The sequence below is a fragment of the Mycetomoellerius zeteki genome, unplaced genomic scaffold (assembly GCF_001594055.1).
Source record: "Mycetomoellerius zeteki isolate Tzet28-1 unplaced genomic scaffold, Tzet1.0 scaffold430, whole genome shotgun sequence".
Classification (NCBI taxonomy): domain Eukaryota; kingdom Metazoa; phylum Arthropoda; class Insecta; order Hymenoptera; family Formicidae; genus Mycetomoellerius; species Mycetomoellerius zeteki.
The window spans coordinates 484,494-500,872 of NW_017257425.1; the positions used below are offsets into that span (position 1 = coordinate 484,494).

The following is a 16,379-nucleotide window of genomic DNA, read 5'->3' on the forward strand; positions in this document are numbered from 1 at the left end:
ATGTGTAAATATATTTTTGTTTGCTGTATCGTGTATTATTTTTACACAGAAAACTAAATTATACACATATGTGAAGCCATTTATTACCGCTTGCAGTAAAACAGTTTTTGAGTCGATCTTATCCCTTGAATTAAAAATAATAATTGACTTAAATTTTTCAGAATTCGCGGAACGATATCAGGGTTGCCACAAAACTGAAAATCGGAGAAATCAGGGACTTGTTAGGGAAATTGAAAATGGTCAGAAAAAGGGCAGAGAATTTTGCAAAATTTTCTGGAAAATTAAAATTCTTTGCTTTAAAGGAAGAATTAAGTTTAATATGTCTACATTAGAATTTTACGCAGGTTTGAAATATTACCAAGTTAACAATTAAAAATGCAAGCAGCGTCAGCAACATTATTAGTAATAATTTACATTGTAACTATGTTAAATTGTTCTTTCAACAAAAAATATTTGACGATTTTCAAATCAGGACAAGAATACAAAAAAAATTTCAAAATATTGTCGGGGAAAACCGTGTGTTTGGAAATCAGAGAAGAGTTATGGAATTTTAGGAATTTGTGACAATCCCGTGCCCTTGCGCGAAAATGAAAATAAAATAAAACTCGAAATAAAATTCGCGCTTGTCGAGCCTGGGATAAAGTACAGTACAGAAGCGGAACAGGCTTTCCGTTTCCGGTGACCGATCGACCGACTGTCCGTGCTCGCGTGGATTCCGCGCGATGGTTGCAGCCGATACAAGCAAATTTCTCGTGTCGGCAACGTCCCCTAGTCCCATTATCTCGTCCGTAAATCACTGCGTAATGAGTCCAACTTTCTGCAAGCGGCAAAGCTGTCTCCGGTGTGGAAAAAAAGGGAAACGAAGGAAAACAAGGGTTGCGATGAGGATGGTTGAATTGCGGGGTGGCTTTGAGAGGATAGAAGGCACGTGAACGCATTGATAATCTCCTTCCCAGCTATGGGGAGTCGCCTCTGCGACTGAGAGATTTCAAGGGGGATTGCAGCGAAAGACAAAGAGACAAAGAGAGAGAAAGAGAGAGGAGGGAGGGACGGAAAAGAAAAAAAGAGAGCGAATGCCTTCGAGGACACCGACGACGACGGGGGGATGAATTGAGGAGAATGATGGCGAGCAAGCGCGTAGATTTTGGGTTGGTGGGTAGCGAGGAGGAAGAGGGAGAGCACAGATATGGGCCAGGTAACTAGGTCACCCTGACTGAGGGCATTGCTTTTGCCGCCGCGCGACCATCCCTCTCCTATCTGGCCACCCCCTTGTGCCGCATCACAACTCCTGTTGTCGGTGTCCCGATCCGATACGACGACGATGACGACGACGACGACGACGACGCCGACGACGACGACGACAACGACGACGACAACATGTCCCCTCTGTCGTAGCTTCGACAGGCAACTACCGCTTTCTTATTTACGATACGTCATCCTGTTTCATCCCTGTCTCGCAGATGGGTTACTTCCTTCCGTGCATAGTTAAGGGGGTTTTTTCCTCTACGATGCTTGCACTGTGACTTTTCCTTTTTCACGCCTGCGAACCCTTGCTCAATATCTCGTTTAATCCCTTCACGAGTTCTCGTTGTACTCGTGCGCAACGTACGGGAGGGTGTTTATCGCGGCATAAACGACGATGATTTCCAGAGAACGGGTGAAAAGGCTCTTTGAAAACAACGCGATCAAGTCGCAGTTCTTATAGCCGTAAAACAATTCACTTAAGAAACTCCGTTTTTTTTTTCAAATACAGCACGGTGTTTTAAAAAACTCATATAATAAGTTTACTCCCTAAATTTAAATCAGGGTGAAATTCAACTGAAAAAGAAAAGGAGTTTGATTATATAATTAAAATATTGATATTTGCACGTTTTCCAATACTGTATACATTGAATTTAAATACTTACACACAAAGCAAGGTTAGTCAGGTTAAGGATTCTATGTTTCATCGATTTTTTTAGTTGAATTTCACTGTGACTAATGAATTTCACTGGGACTATAAATATCGATCATTATCTATTGATTTAGATTAAAAGAGTGAAATATGGAATGTATATTTTTAGCTCGCGTAATTTTTCTCGAGTATGACTTATGACCTCCACTTTTTAAAGTGTAAGATAGGACAGAGATAAGAACGAAAAAGGGGCGCGGAGGAACGTGCCCACTCGGGGGTTTCTCGAGAGAAAGTGCTGAAGAGGCGCCAGTTCCTAAGGGCTAACAAGAGCTATCTCGCCATTTTCCGGCTTGCACACGCGGATGCGTGTTTTCCTCGCGCGAGAGACATTCCTTTTGCGTTCGTTTCACATCGTGGACAACTTTATGGCGAAGTGGTACTTTGCGCGTGTTCGTCGCGCAATAACCGCGTCATGATATAGCAACGTCGAAATACTTCATTTAGACTCCATTTGTATGCGCATAAAAGCGACGGTAAAATAAAGAGAGAGAAAAAGGGAGAAAGAGAGAGCCGCATTTTTATTGCGTGAATATGTCAATTTGTAGTGAATCGAAGTTACCTGGTATAACCGCGATCACGTAGCTTTTTCCTAAAAAAAAAACCATCAAGCAACAGACTCATCCCCATATGCAGTTTTCCATTCTTTAATCTATTTTTTTAGCGTCCCGGTAAAAAATTTTTTCATTTATGTATAATTAGATACACAAGTATATCTAATTATGAACAATATGATACGAATTTAGACCGAGAATCTTAAATACGAAAATTCGGTCAAAGCAGAATCTAGTACTTAAAATTTCTGCGTGAATTATAAATATATTTGATTCTGTATATTGCGCGCCGAAATTTTTTTCGGTCTTGAAACGCCATCATGACCAAAATCAGAGTAGTAATATCACTTTATTAAAAATTAACAAGCAACTTAATAATTATTTTGATACTAATAAGCATTTTTATAAGAATTACTTATTTAGATTTAATAATTAAATATTAATGAAAATCTTAAAATCTGCAAATAATTTATTGCGAAAATATTACCTCCTGGAACTCCCGATTGTTTTTATATATAAAAAGCTGTAGATAGATGCCTATATATGATTATATAAATTTATATATAAACTGTAACACAGGTTATGCATAACATGTATAAAAACGTACAGAAATTGTTATATAGATTAATATATAAATACATAATTAGAAAAATTTATGTATAATTATATAAAATGAACCAATGTTATATAAAATTATGTATAATTATAATGGATTATATATTTGTATATAATTTTACATGATTATATATAATTATGTATGAAAAATTTTTTTTGTATCGGGACACGATTAAGGCCTTTCAAGTAACGAAAATTTTAATTTTTAATCTCGCCAGAGCAGCGATTCGTTATCGATTAGGCAAGACCACACGGAACGCCGTCAGATTACACGATAACGAGTGGTCCAGATTGCGCGTGGCCGAGGACGGATGGATAGTGGGAACACTCGTTCTGCCTTTCTTTGATCGAGGCGCTGGAATTTTCCCGCGCCGATTGCATTGTCATTTCGTTATCCATTGTGCCTTTGGCAGGATGCGGGGAATTTTTTTTTATCCTAATTCTTGTACCCTTTTTGCTTTCGATTCTCGAAATCATGAATTTCGGCATTCAATACCTTCGCATTTCGTCCGCGCACGAATTTAGCAATGACACACAACTGGTCTCCTGTAGCTTTCTAGCAAGAGACACAGTGTGACACAATCGTTTTACCTTTATTTAACATTGGCAAACAACAAAGATATAATGATTTACTGTGTTACATTGCGTCATCTGTATCTCTTGCTGGAAACTCGGAGTGTAGAAATTGAGAAATTTTTGAAAGTTATTTATTTGAAATCTTTTAAGACCGTAATGTGTGAATATACAACAAATAGGAAATAAAAGCTCTAAGCGATTAAGCTGGATCTTTAGTGCTTAAATAATGCAGTATAAATTTATATACTATATATCCAATCCTGTAAATTACGCGCCGAGTTTAATTTTCAGTCTTGAAACGGAATCCTAACAGAATTAGAGTAGTAATATCACAAATTAAATCGATAAGCAATTTAATAATATTGATACTTATTAGATTATTAAGATCTTAGAAAGATCTTAGAATAATCTGATGCTGATAAACATCTTAAAATCTGTAAATAATTTTATTGCGAAAAATATTACCTCAACTGAGATTCGAACCTGGATCTCCCGTATTTCGAGCAGGTATGCTTAATTATTTAATAGAGATATTTGTGTATATTTCTAAAACAAGAGTGATTCTTTTGAAAATTATCGAGAATTGTAATATAATATGACGTAATAACGAGCATATTTTATTATAGTTCATGATATATATAATATATATACAGCTAATATAATCGCATTTGTCATATTGCACAATATAGCAATATTCCGTATTTGCCTGTTGCTTTTCAGTTCTACTTCAAGTATGCCTTTGTTTAATACATATTTCGGAGCGGTTGTTTGCGAAACAATGTGCTGCGTCTTTGTAATTCTCAAGCGAATCAAACGTATTGCATAAAGTGTACAATAAACGTTCCGTTTTCATGTCAGAACTTCGAAAAAGCTCCGATTCGTGTCATACAGAATTTCGAAAAGATTCCGATTCAAGCTTGTGTGAAGCTTAAAATATTGAAATTATTAAAGAAAAATGAGGTAAAAAGAAATAAATTATGAAAAATTCAGTGATAGAATCTCGTTTATTATTAGATAATATTCGAAAGAAACGGAGGGTGAGAAAGGGATGAATTGAAGTAATGCGAACAGGTTAGAAAGTGGCACGAAGTAGGGTTGCAGAGGACTGAAAAGAGGAGAAAGAGATGATAGGTATCGCATCTGTCTGGTTCGTACCAATGTAGATCGTCGGGTAGAAGAGAGAATTGGGTCAGCCGGCTTGGAGGGCACTTCAGGTGTAAGTACCTATCTTCCTACATGGCGGGGCCACCCTGCCTACTCTCGTGCACTGTTTGAGAGGACTGTAGCGTAGAAGGTAAAACGTATGATAAACTAACGGTCGCGTTAAAGCGAAGACGTATGCTGATGCAACAACCGCAGTCTCAGTTCGTGTCACTAATTTTAATCGAGTGAAAGGTGAAAAAATATATTTTATTGTCATTTGGAAAAAGAAAAATTATTCTGTTTGATGTGTGAAAAATTATTGTGTAATTTATATTTAAATTTATTTTTAAACTAATTGACGGTTCATAAAAAAATATTACTGTATTACAAAATGTAAAAGAATTTCTGAATGATTACTGATCGTTAATGATTACTTTTTAATTTTTAAACTACACAGTTGAAAAATTTTTGTGTTAAATTTCACACATTCTACGTGTCCTAAACAGTTATCCAAATTTTTAATTTAACATAAGATGAATATGTTAAAAATTAACACAAAATTGCATAGAAAAAAAAATTGACATAAGAATGTAACGCTTTGACACAATTTGGAAATAAATTGTGGAAACATATTTCTTCAGTAAAATTAATATTTATGATATGTTAAAATACCTAATACGTGTATTTATCTTTTATTTATTTATTCTAGATTTACATCTTAAAAACTATATCATTTTTATATTATTTGTTCATTTACTCACAAATTGTTATTTTAATGTTTAAGAAATATTAAATATCAATTGAACATAAAATATTCAAATAACACAATCAAATTATGTTAAATTAATATTCAGATGTTAAAAATTCAACACAAAAATTTTGACGAGATTTTAACACAAATATAAAATGCTTTTTTTTACTGTGTATTTTCGTATATGCGATTATAGCAAGTATTAATGCATTTTCGTAAACTGAAATTTTCGTTATAATTTCAGTAATCACCGAATAATATTGTCACCACCTTCTCTCCTCATCTGCTCTGTAGCGTCGTTTGCACTTCCGCATTTGTCGTCCCGGTTATTCCTCATGCCTTCCTACCAAGCCTTTCCCCTTACCGTCCCTCGTCGGCATCATCATTATGGCGAATATCCTAAGAGCGACGCGACAGAGAGGTCGGAAATGAATTTTCGGTATATCGCGAAAAACGTTTCTTCTCGAGTCTTATTTGGTTTCTCTGAAAGGCGCGTTTCGGCATTTGACTAGTTTAATTAAATTATATTAAATATTAGTTATATTAGATCTTTCTAATATTTTTGTGTGAATTGTACACTTTTCAAGCAATTTTACAATTTGCTGGAAATTGTACATTTATGATCTTTTTTGTTTAATTGTGTTGCTTAATTTAACTTTGATAAAATGTTAAAAAAACTGACGTTCAGCAACTAGATCGCGTGAGATGCAATATTTCTTGTATATTGCTCGTTATAGAATATTTTCGTTCCAATACGAGTCAGAAATTTGTTATTCGTCTGGCGATCCACTCGAAGAAATTGTGTATTTCGAGCACAATTTCGATGATGCATCGTGCATACGTGTGATACTCGATAAGGTCAATATCCATATCTCGTTGAATATCTCAAGGGTAGTCGATATTCTTTGTTATATCGACTGCCCGAGGCTTTTATGTTGAATTGATTTTTCTCAGTCAAAGAACAATACAAGCGCGAATGATGCCATTGCATAATTGGATCCACATTTTCCTCGCGAAGCAGGAATATCTGTTAATGAATTAAGGAAAAAGAACACAGCTTAAGTGAGCTTTTAACAATTTATTTTAAAGCTCGCAACTTTCGGAAGCGCAGACCTCTAAATACTGTCACTCCTTAAATATACATTTTAAGAGAAATATCTTTCAATGGATTTTCAACGAAGTAATCTCCATATAATCCAGCAACGAAATGAAAGAGTTGGAGACATCTGAATTATTTATACTTAGCTTTTAAGAGATGGTGTAGGAACCCTCGGGACTTGAGTCTCTAAGCTTTGATTAGCTTGAATGTCGTCACTTTTAAATGTATCTCAAATAATATTTATTATGCGATACAGTATATTGCGCATAATCCAGCAGCGGAGCGAAATATTTAAAAAGTTGGAGATATCTGCATTATTTATAGCTGGCTTTTAAGAGGATGCAAGAACCCTCGGGATACGAAACTCGAAAGCTGTATTTCGGTTAGCCTATTTATAAATCCGACCCCCTGTCCTATAGCTTTGCTTATACTTTTGCTACAATACTGCTATTCTTTTATCTTCGGAATTCCCAGTGCGCAACGTTTTCCCAGCGGAAAGCGACGCTTCAACCCTTGTCACTTTTGATCTATTCCCCTTTTTCCAGTCGCGATCGCTAAATTACATTGCGAATTTAATAAAGCTTCGTTCAAGGGGCATGCGAAAAGGTAGAGTCTATCGGGTGTTTCGAGAACGAATCATGTACCTCTTAATTATTATTTACATTCAGGTTCCCTGTGGCGAGAAATTAATTGCGCCAATTGAAATGCGCTATTTGGCTTGTTCTCGCTCGGTAAAGGATTCATCCAGTGATTAATCGCTTACAGTTCGTTGAAAATCAAAAGGTTTCGATAAACGCCGGGTTCGCGAGTTAAATTCGTGTCGAGGAGAGACGACAAATTTCGTCGCGGATCAAATTTTCTTTTCCTGGTATGCAGGGTAGATCCATTAGAAGCATGTCACCTGTATATATCTCCCTCAGGGTTGGTTTAAAAGAAGAAGTTCAGAGTTGGATAACTTTGAAAGGCAGCGCGCATTATGCAAAGAAATTTTCATCGAGACTATTTTGTCATCCTTCATCCGAAGGCAAGAATGTACCTGTTATTAATTCGTGTCCGTCTTTTCCTCGCGACAGAATTAGACAATTATGACTATAGGATTGCCACAAAAGTGGAAATCAGAGAATTTTGCAAAATTTTTTGGAAAATAAAAATTCTTGGCTTTAAAGAAGTTTGATATGATCACGCAGTTTTGGAATATTACCAACTTAACAATTAAATGCAAACAGTGTCAGCAACATTAAGTTACATTGCTATATTAAATTGCTCTCTCAATAAAATATTTGACAGTTTCCAAATCAGGACGATAATACAAAAAATTTCTAAATATCGGAAGCATCAAGGAAAGTCATGAAATTTTGTCTGGAAATTAGAGAAAAGCTATGGGATCTTAGAATGAGGAATTTGTGACAATCCTGGATTAGAGCTAATTCTATCACGTGTATTTATTTCTGAACTTCAGAAACTTCACTTCTTTTCACATTCTCAAATTCCGAAGGACGTTTCAGTACATTTACTCTGACTTTAGTCGTGTTTTGTAGCGAGGCACCCGGTAGGAGTTCCAGGGACAACCTAGCGATGGATAAAAGACCCGTGCAGTCGGTATGTAATTATAGCATGCTCTCGGAAGGATGCGCGCTTCATCATGGTGTTCATGTTTGAAGGCGGCTATATGGGTCAGACACCGACACGCCTTATTGCCTATTTCGACTTCGTCGGCTGACCTCAAAATCCTTGATATTTGACAAATAGTCCTCGAAAAACTTGGGATGATCGTATAAAGCCACCAGTCTGTGTCCCGCGGGAGGCAGCTAATTTTGACGGACGTCTAGATTGACATCGACATCGATGCTATGCCTTTTTCTTCTTCTTCCACGAAAGATGCCGTCAACTTCCGTTTTATAAACTGATCTGACCTACCCTGTGATCTCCTCTGGGACGTCAAACGTTGGAATCGTCTCGAGCTTTAACTCGAATTTCAAGCATATTCGATTTTCTATATGGCTCACAGTTTTTATTTTAGCGTCTATTATGATAAATGCGGATAAATTTGCTAGATCGATGATCTAGATTCTAGCAACAAAACTTATATTGGTTTGCGATTTTCTCGCAATATTGTTTAAATCTTTTTATATCTTATATAAGATATAAAACGAATAAAATATCTAATACATTTATTTAAAAAAGTATGTAAAATGACATAAATAATATGTATAAAAATTACACAGTTTACAGTAAAAATATGTAAAATTGTGCTATATTACACGTATTATATCTACATTTTTATATTTGTATATATTAATAATGTAATTTAAGAGAAATTATACGTAATTTATTTGCAAATATAATACGTAAATATTTTTATAAACTTAACTTTAAATTTGTAAATTTACTTTTGCAAATTATTTAATTATTACAAAGAAGATTTTATCTATTGTGACTCTCTTTATGTGTATAAATATATACCTTTAATAGCGGGTCCTAAAATTGTCCACTATAATTGTTGCAATTTTTTACAATGTAGACTGTAAAATAGATAAAATATTTTTGTCTTGCAAGAATGAGAGAGATTCACTACGTGGATCAAATAGAATTATTTCAAAGCAAATGCAATTAATACCCGAAAGGAATTATTGTATTAATAATTATTTGCATATTCCAACAACGTGCATTTTCAAGAAAATTATGTTTTTGACAAACGCAGGAAAGCTTCATATTAATAGGAAAATACATTAACTGACATGAGAGGCTGGGAGGGCTAAAGCTTAATGTTCTTTAAGTTGTTAGTTTATCCATTTTCCGCTTCCTTGTTTCGTAATATTCCTTACTTTGTAAGGAGTTATATAGTATATCTTTCGCTTGCGTTAACCGCATCTTGAATAGCTTGAGAACGTTAATCGTACAAAAGCTCGTATTAAAAGCCTCAATTGAAAATACAAAGTTGTTTTATTAAAATTTTTCTACAAGTTTCTGCATTTTGTAAAATAGTAATTAACCAAGTATACAATTTTACGAACAATTATTATTACATAGAGATACGAACTCTTGTGAACGTCGTCTAATTATCAAAGAGTTTCTATTACCAGAAATGAGTATTGTTTATCGCATTGACTTCCAACGTCCCTTAATTGTCATTTTGTTATATAGAAGTAATTAAGCAAAGTTTTATAACCTTCTATAATAAGCCGTTACTTAAGCTTTAAATCTTAAGCCGTAAGAAATTGATCAATCAGAGTCGATTGCTCTTCTCACATTCGATTGTAGTTGATCAACTTCTTACAGAAATTTCTCAAATCTTAAAGCTTAGGTAATGGATTATTACATGCAGCCCATTAATTTCATTTCATTGTCAGATCAGATATACATTATCTCTTTGTCATATCTCTGCGTGTATATAATTAAATTGTATATCGTAGAATTAAATTGTATAATGTAGAAAAAGATTAACTTTAACGGTGCATGATAATTCTGATTACAGGAGGCGTATAGGAAATGGGTGTGCAGCTCCCTGGTGCCTTACTTTGCTCACAGGAGTCAGAAAGACGTGAAAATCTTGGAGGACAGCTGGACCGGCCCCAGATTAAGGCCCTGCCGATCCTTTTGCCAGACCGTGGAGCAACGTTGCCCCTACTTCCTTCCGGGCGATCGTGCCCCCGCATACCCCACACAATACGCCGGCGAACCCACTTTTCTTTGCAGAGGTAAAAAAAAGAGAGAAGACAAGAGAAAACCAAGATACTCATAAAATAATCACATAAAACAATCACAAAAAGTGTCAAAATTAGTCGAAATGTTCATTCGATTCATTCATTCTTTTTGTTTAATGAGTCATTTCAAAAAAGGGTATAAATGTTCAGTTGGCACCCTGTTTGCTTCGTAAGTTTGCGAAGAATAGTACGAGACACAGGCAACCAGTATCCATCACGCCAATATCAGTCCTTCCTCTTGTTTACGACGATAACCACGACGACGATGAACGTTCATTTGGCGTTCACGTCGTAGCGTTAAGTCCGCAGCACAGAAATTTGCATGAAGATACGCATAAATGGTCGCCGTGGTGGAACGCCCTGCATAAGCTTCGCGAAACAATGCGGACGTCTTATGCCGGGGGTGGAGACGTTTCGTACTCGTGTGAATTATTATTGCTTTATTGCACCACGCGTCACACTGTAATACGATCAATGACATTTCAAGCTCGCACCGTAATTTTCTATAACAAATTTTCCATAAAATATGAATTCTTTCAATTTTTATTCATTGGACTGGCGCGTATCTGCATTTTCTGAACGAAATTTTTTCGCACAATGTTGTTCCCGATAGCACGATACCAGTCTTTCACTATCTGACGTTTTGTCATTCTGCCAGCATGACACGCTTCAATGTCAGTCCCGTTGACCCGGTAATCTTGACTCTTTACGCTCGGTGCTATGGATATTCCGATACAACTGTATTAAAAATAACAAGACAAAAGAGACAAATTTGAAATGTATTTATTAAAAGATTTATTAACTTGATAATATATAACTGCATAACAGTTATTAAAACAATAATGAAACAATGATGAAAAGAACCGTTTCGCTGAAATATTTAAAAATTTAACTAGATACAGATCTAAAAATAATTTTGTTTGGATCAAAATAATTAAATAATTATGTAGCACGTTAAGACTGGAGGCTAGAATTAAAACTTTTTGCAACATTATCATCAACGCTCAAATATTGTATATAATTATTTTGATGATCGAATAAAATTATTTTTAAATCTGTAGCTAACCAATTTTTTAAATACTTCAATAAAACCATTCTTTCTGTGAAGAGATAAATGTTTCAATTTTCACACGAAAAGAACAATTTTGTTGAAGCATTTAAAGATTTAACTAAATTTAGATTTGAAAATAATGTTGTTGGACTGTTAAAATAATTATGTGTGTAAGACGCTCAAACTAGTTATTAGAATATCAAAAATTTTGCAACATCATTCATCATACTTGAATTTCCTACATAATTATTTTGATAATCCAACAAAATTATTTTCAGGTCCATATCTAGCTAAGATTTTTCAGCAGAATTTTTTCCATGAATACTTCGCATCTTTCTCCGTGAAAATTGACCGTGTAATTTTATACGAGGTGCTCCTCTTTCGGTTTATATTGCCGTATAGAACGCAAACGTTTAATATATCCGAACATACATGGGCGAATGTCTGAATCGAGTATCTCCTCGTTATTCTTTTTTTTTTCATGCGTCGATGCGAGGATTGTAAACGGCGGAGCCATGCACCACCGCGTTTGAATATAAACTGCGTTAAATGGGACGCGTGCCGCGCGGTTATTGGAAGATTGGACGCTTTATCGGGCATTTTTTTACATTCCTTTGTACCCGCGCCTACCAATACTCCAAGATTGCCCGATATAATTCCAACCCGAATGCTGCAATCCAATCCTTCACTTTTCGTTGTCACATTTCTGTTACGATTAGTGAAAATATCTTTTTCCTTTTCCTTTTTTTTTCTCTCTGTTTATGTAAATCTTCGCAACGCGACAGATCTATAATGGAACATGAAGACGGAATTTTAAGATGACAATTGGTATGGGCAACTAGCACTTGATTAAAAGAAAAATAGAATTAAATACGATAAAACGTAGGTATGAAATCTATAAAAAAATATGTGAAGAGAAATACGGAATAAAATAAATTAGAAAACAAATTTAATTTATCAGACATTTATCCTGTTATTTGCGATGTTTGTCGTGTAGAGAGAAGAAACTCTAATTGACAGATATGGTAGGTAAGTTGGCAACGTTCGTCGTTGATTCGCAATTCTTCGTAAGAGTCGATTGCCAATTAGTTGCGAACGAAAATCGTCCTTGGAAAGATCGATCTTGGATTAATTGATAATAATTGGCCTTTACAGAAAATCTGGCGAGTTGTCAGCGGCTACGTGCCAACTAATCCGCTTTTAATCAACTAGATCCAGACTTCCCTGTGCGACAAAATCGCGTTGAAAATAATAGGTGTGTGCGCGCGCGCAGAGATCATCGCTTACTAAATTGTTTACGGAATTGCGACTCGTTTACGATGTTTTTAATTTGATATACTATTCTGCAACATTTCACGCAAGCATTTTTCCTTCCTCTCCTTCGAAAGAAACTATCGAGAAATAATTACTGTGATTTGTTGAACTTTATTTGTGTGCCTCCCTGCCACCTCTTTTCCTGACAAATTCCTCTGGGTGTGAAGAGAACGACCATCATATGCATCCATCCATACGAGGTCGTTGGAAAATGCAATGATTTCAGACCCGAATATTCCTGAGACCGGCGAGCAGGCCGCAAGGGCATTGCACAGCATCAATGACGATGAGTGCTGCTTCCACGTATGTTCCGAGGATACCAAAGAGGGTATCTGCACCAAATGCGAGGAGCCGTGGAAACATGGCAAGTTTCAAGATCCCGCGACGGCACCCCAGTGCGAGCCCCCAGTGAACCTTCAGTCTGGTTCTACAGGTAGGCACGATGAAAACTCCGAAAATCAACGAGCGATTAAAACAATTAACAAATTGTAAGAATTTTGAAAAAAGTTCAATCCTCATTTTTACATTTTTTACTTATAAATGTTTTTACAATACAGTATTTATTTGTAAATTATGTGGATATTTAAGTTTGCGAATATGTTCCTGAAAGATTTGTAAGGATTATTTCTTTTTGGATAACTCTTTGGATAAATACAGAGTGTAGACAAAAAATTTCGACTATAAAGAATTGTGTGTTTATTAAATCATTAGGGGAGACCGGATCTCGTTGGCATAGTTTTCACTATTTTGGCATTAGATTTTTTAAAACTATTAACAATTATGATTAAAATACATCAGTGTGATAGAGAGAATCTTTCTCTACATTTTTATACTAATAATAGTTCTATACACTGTATACTTTCTTTGCAATAAATGAAATACGAACATGCTGCATTGTAGTTAACTTGCTATATGTGGGATAAATTGATACATATCATAGTATAAATTGCCTTTATGATAAATTCTATATTAAATTAACAAAAACGTAATAGAAAAGTAATAGAAATAAAAATTAGAGAGTAGATGTGTACTTCTTTGTAAAAATTGTATCTTTCAAAGTTATTTTGTAATCATCAAACAGCAAAATGTTGTTACAGAAAAACAAATGTAAATTATTTTAGTTCTATCTTATTTTAATATAGAAATATAAAGTGTTTTGTCAGAGTTGAATTGTAAATGAATGTTCACACCTGCGGTACAATAAGTCAACCTTTTCTTATGATATGAGCCAAAGTACCCCATCCCTACACACGTCTGATTTTGACCATTTTATTGTAATAAATTACTATTGTTACTCAAAATAACGAGTTGTATACTAACAAACACTTTTCTTTTAACTAATAATACATCACTTAGATTTGCTTTCTCAAACTGAAGGACATTAATATGAAATTATGAAATGATCAAAAATTTACTCGTCTGCTCTTGAATTAGATTTTTTCTTTTTCTATTGTAATACTTGTTTAATTTAAATGAAACTTAGGGAGAAATACCTATGTTATAAAAGAGATATTTTGCAGTAACTTTTCCATTGTTTCTTTTGCCACAAATTCATAAACAGAACGTAATACTAACTTACCTCTTGTGCCAACGGAGAGACTCGGTCTGCCCTATTCAAGTAGCAAGCTAGTGTTATTTATCGTCAAATACCTGCACGGAAAGAACGGTTTTGTTGGAGTACGTAAAAATTTAGCTAGATACAGATCTGAAGATAATTTTGCCGAACTATCAGAATAAATTATGTTTGCATGATGAACAACCTTGCAAAAAATTTTGCCAATGGTCGACATTATTCTGACCGTAGGTCCGGGCTTGCAGCCGGGTCAACCGGAAACATCCACGGACCGTAAGATCACCGACGATCTGGATACCAGCACCACTCCTTCCTCGTCCAATACCACGGCATCTTTGACCACCGTCGGCCAAAAGGACACGGCATTCTGCGGTAGCGGCCGCATCGGCTCGATATCGAGCGCATCTTCGCTGGGTCGATCGAACCCACCGATCGTCCTTCAATTTTTCTGGCTTTGTTCAATTCTGATCACCCTCCCTGCGAACGCGCTGCAGTACAATACCCGTGTCCTGGAGTGTCCCTTCGGATTCCTCCGGCTAATCGGTTCCGGCCTGCTCTTTTCGGGCACGTTCGTCCTACGAAGGGTCTTCAACGATGTTCGCGTTTCGTTTGATCCACACTCGACCGGGATTTATCGGTTTGCCGCCATACGTTGCCTCCTGTTCGTCCTCGGGATGCCCGGACGGGCGGTGATGAAGTGCCGTTGTCGCGGATGGTGGTGGTGGAGGTCCTGGAGGAGATCCAGCAGCCGGCACTTCCGCTGGAAATTCCTTCGTCGTTTCGGCGTCGCGTCCCAGCGGTCGGTCTTGCGCGACGTGTCGATCGCTATCCTCGAGCTATTTCTCAAATTCGCGGCGAAGTGTCGGTGCCGCGATTGGTGGTGGCTGTGGCGTCGGTGGCGAAAGTACGGCTCGACAGGCGGGCAGTACACGAAGCTCGTCCCTCGGAGAAAACGTCCGGTGATTTACAGGGCAGCACATCGACGTCGCAGGAGAAGAGATCTTTCCAGGGTTCTCAGGATAGACGTCGCAAGTTCGGCCAAATCGATCTCCAGGAAGGATCCGCCATAGGGTGGACAGCTTCGCTTTCCTGAATACGCAGGATCGTACGGGTTTTCTTCTATCGCGGGGTATCCGCGAGAGCTTGTCTTCACGGTGCCAGAGTTACTCGAGAAGCACCCAGACTCGATCGAAGCGAAACTCGATCGAGGACAAATCGACGTTGTGAAAACGTCGGACGAAATACGAGGAAGTATACGAAGGATCACACAGGGGATGTTCCCGGGATATTACACGGGTAGAAAGAACACCAGCATTGCAAGAAGAGTAGTGAGGAAGTAGCAGAGTGCGAAAGGATCCAAGGATCAGGTGGAAGAACGGCGGGCCGGTCTCGTCGACGACTTCGGTTCCGCTGACTAGAGCAAAAGAGGAAGGAAAGGGAGAACCATAAAGAACAACTTCATCAACAACAAAAACAACAAGAATAACTGAGAACGGGGGAAACGTAATGTCTAGAGCTAATGATAATAATACAATAATAAAGAATAAAACAAAATAAAATAATAAATAATAAATAATAATATAGTTAATAATAATGATAATGATGAGAAATAATAATAAAGATTAAATAATGAAGTAAACGATATAAATATATAAATATATAAATATATTATATATTAAAGAGAAACGATTGAAGAGTAATGTTAAAGTACACGATAGAATGATAACGACACAATTATTATTATATATTAAATTACGTTACACACGATGCGAGTGAGAGAGTGAAGAAATGAGAGAAGAAAGAGAAAGAGAGAGTGTATGAATGTGCATGAATGTGTGAGAAAGAATGATAAAAGAAGGAAGAATAAGAGAATAGATGCAGAATCCAACAAAAGGAGATGTATAGGCACACAAAAGAACACATACACATTAGGGTATAAGTCGTTAAACTTTAATAAAGCAACATTAAAGAAAGAAAAACCGTAGATAGGTAGTTTCTTCGGCCAGAGAGAGAGAGAGAGAGAGAGAGAGAGAGAGAGAGAGAGAGAG

At 36.4% G+C, this 16,379-nt stretch overlaps 1 protein-coding gene across 1 annotated transcript in view; it reads left to right on the forward strand.

The window, feature by feature from the left end:
• Positions 1-15,875, forward strand: part of Mid1 (calcium-permeable channel component Mid1) — a 101,510-nt gene extending 85,635 nt beyond the window's left edge. Inside the window, exons 2-4 of the mRNA XM_018454287.1 lie at positions 10,165-10,387; positions 12,985-13,191; positions 14,563-15,875. Coding sequence (XP_018309789.1) covers positions 10,165-10,387; positions 12,985-13,191; positions 14,563-15,401 — 1,269 coding nt within the window. The 3' untranslated portion in view covers positions 15,402-15,875. The remainder of the gene's footprint in view (positions 1-10,164; positions 10,388-12,984; positions 13,192-14,562) is intronic.
• Positions 15,876-16,379: the final 504 nt, after the last annotated feature.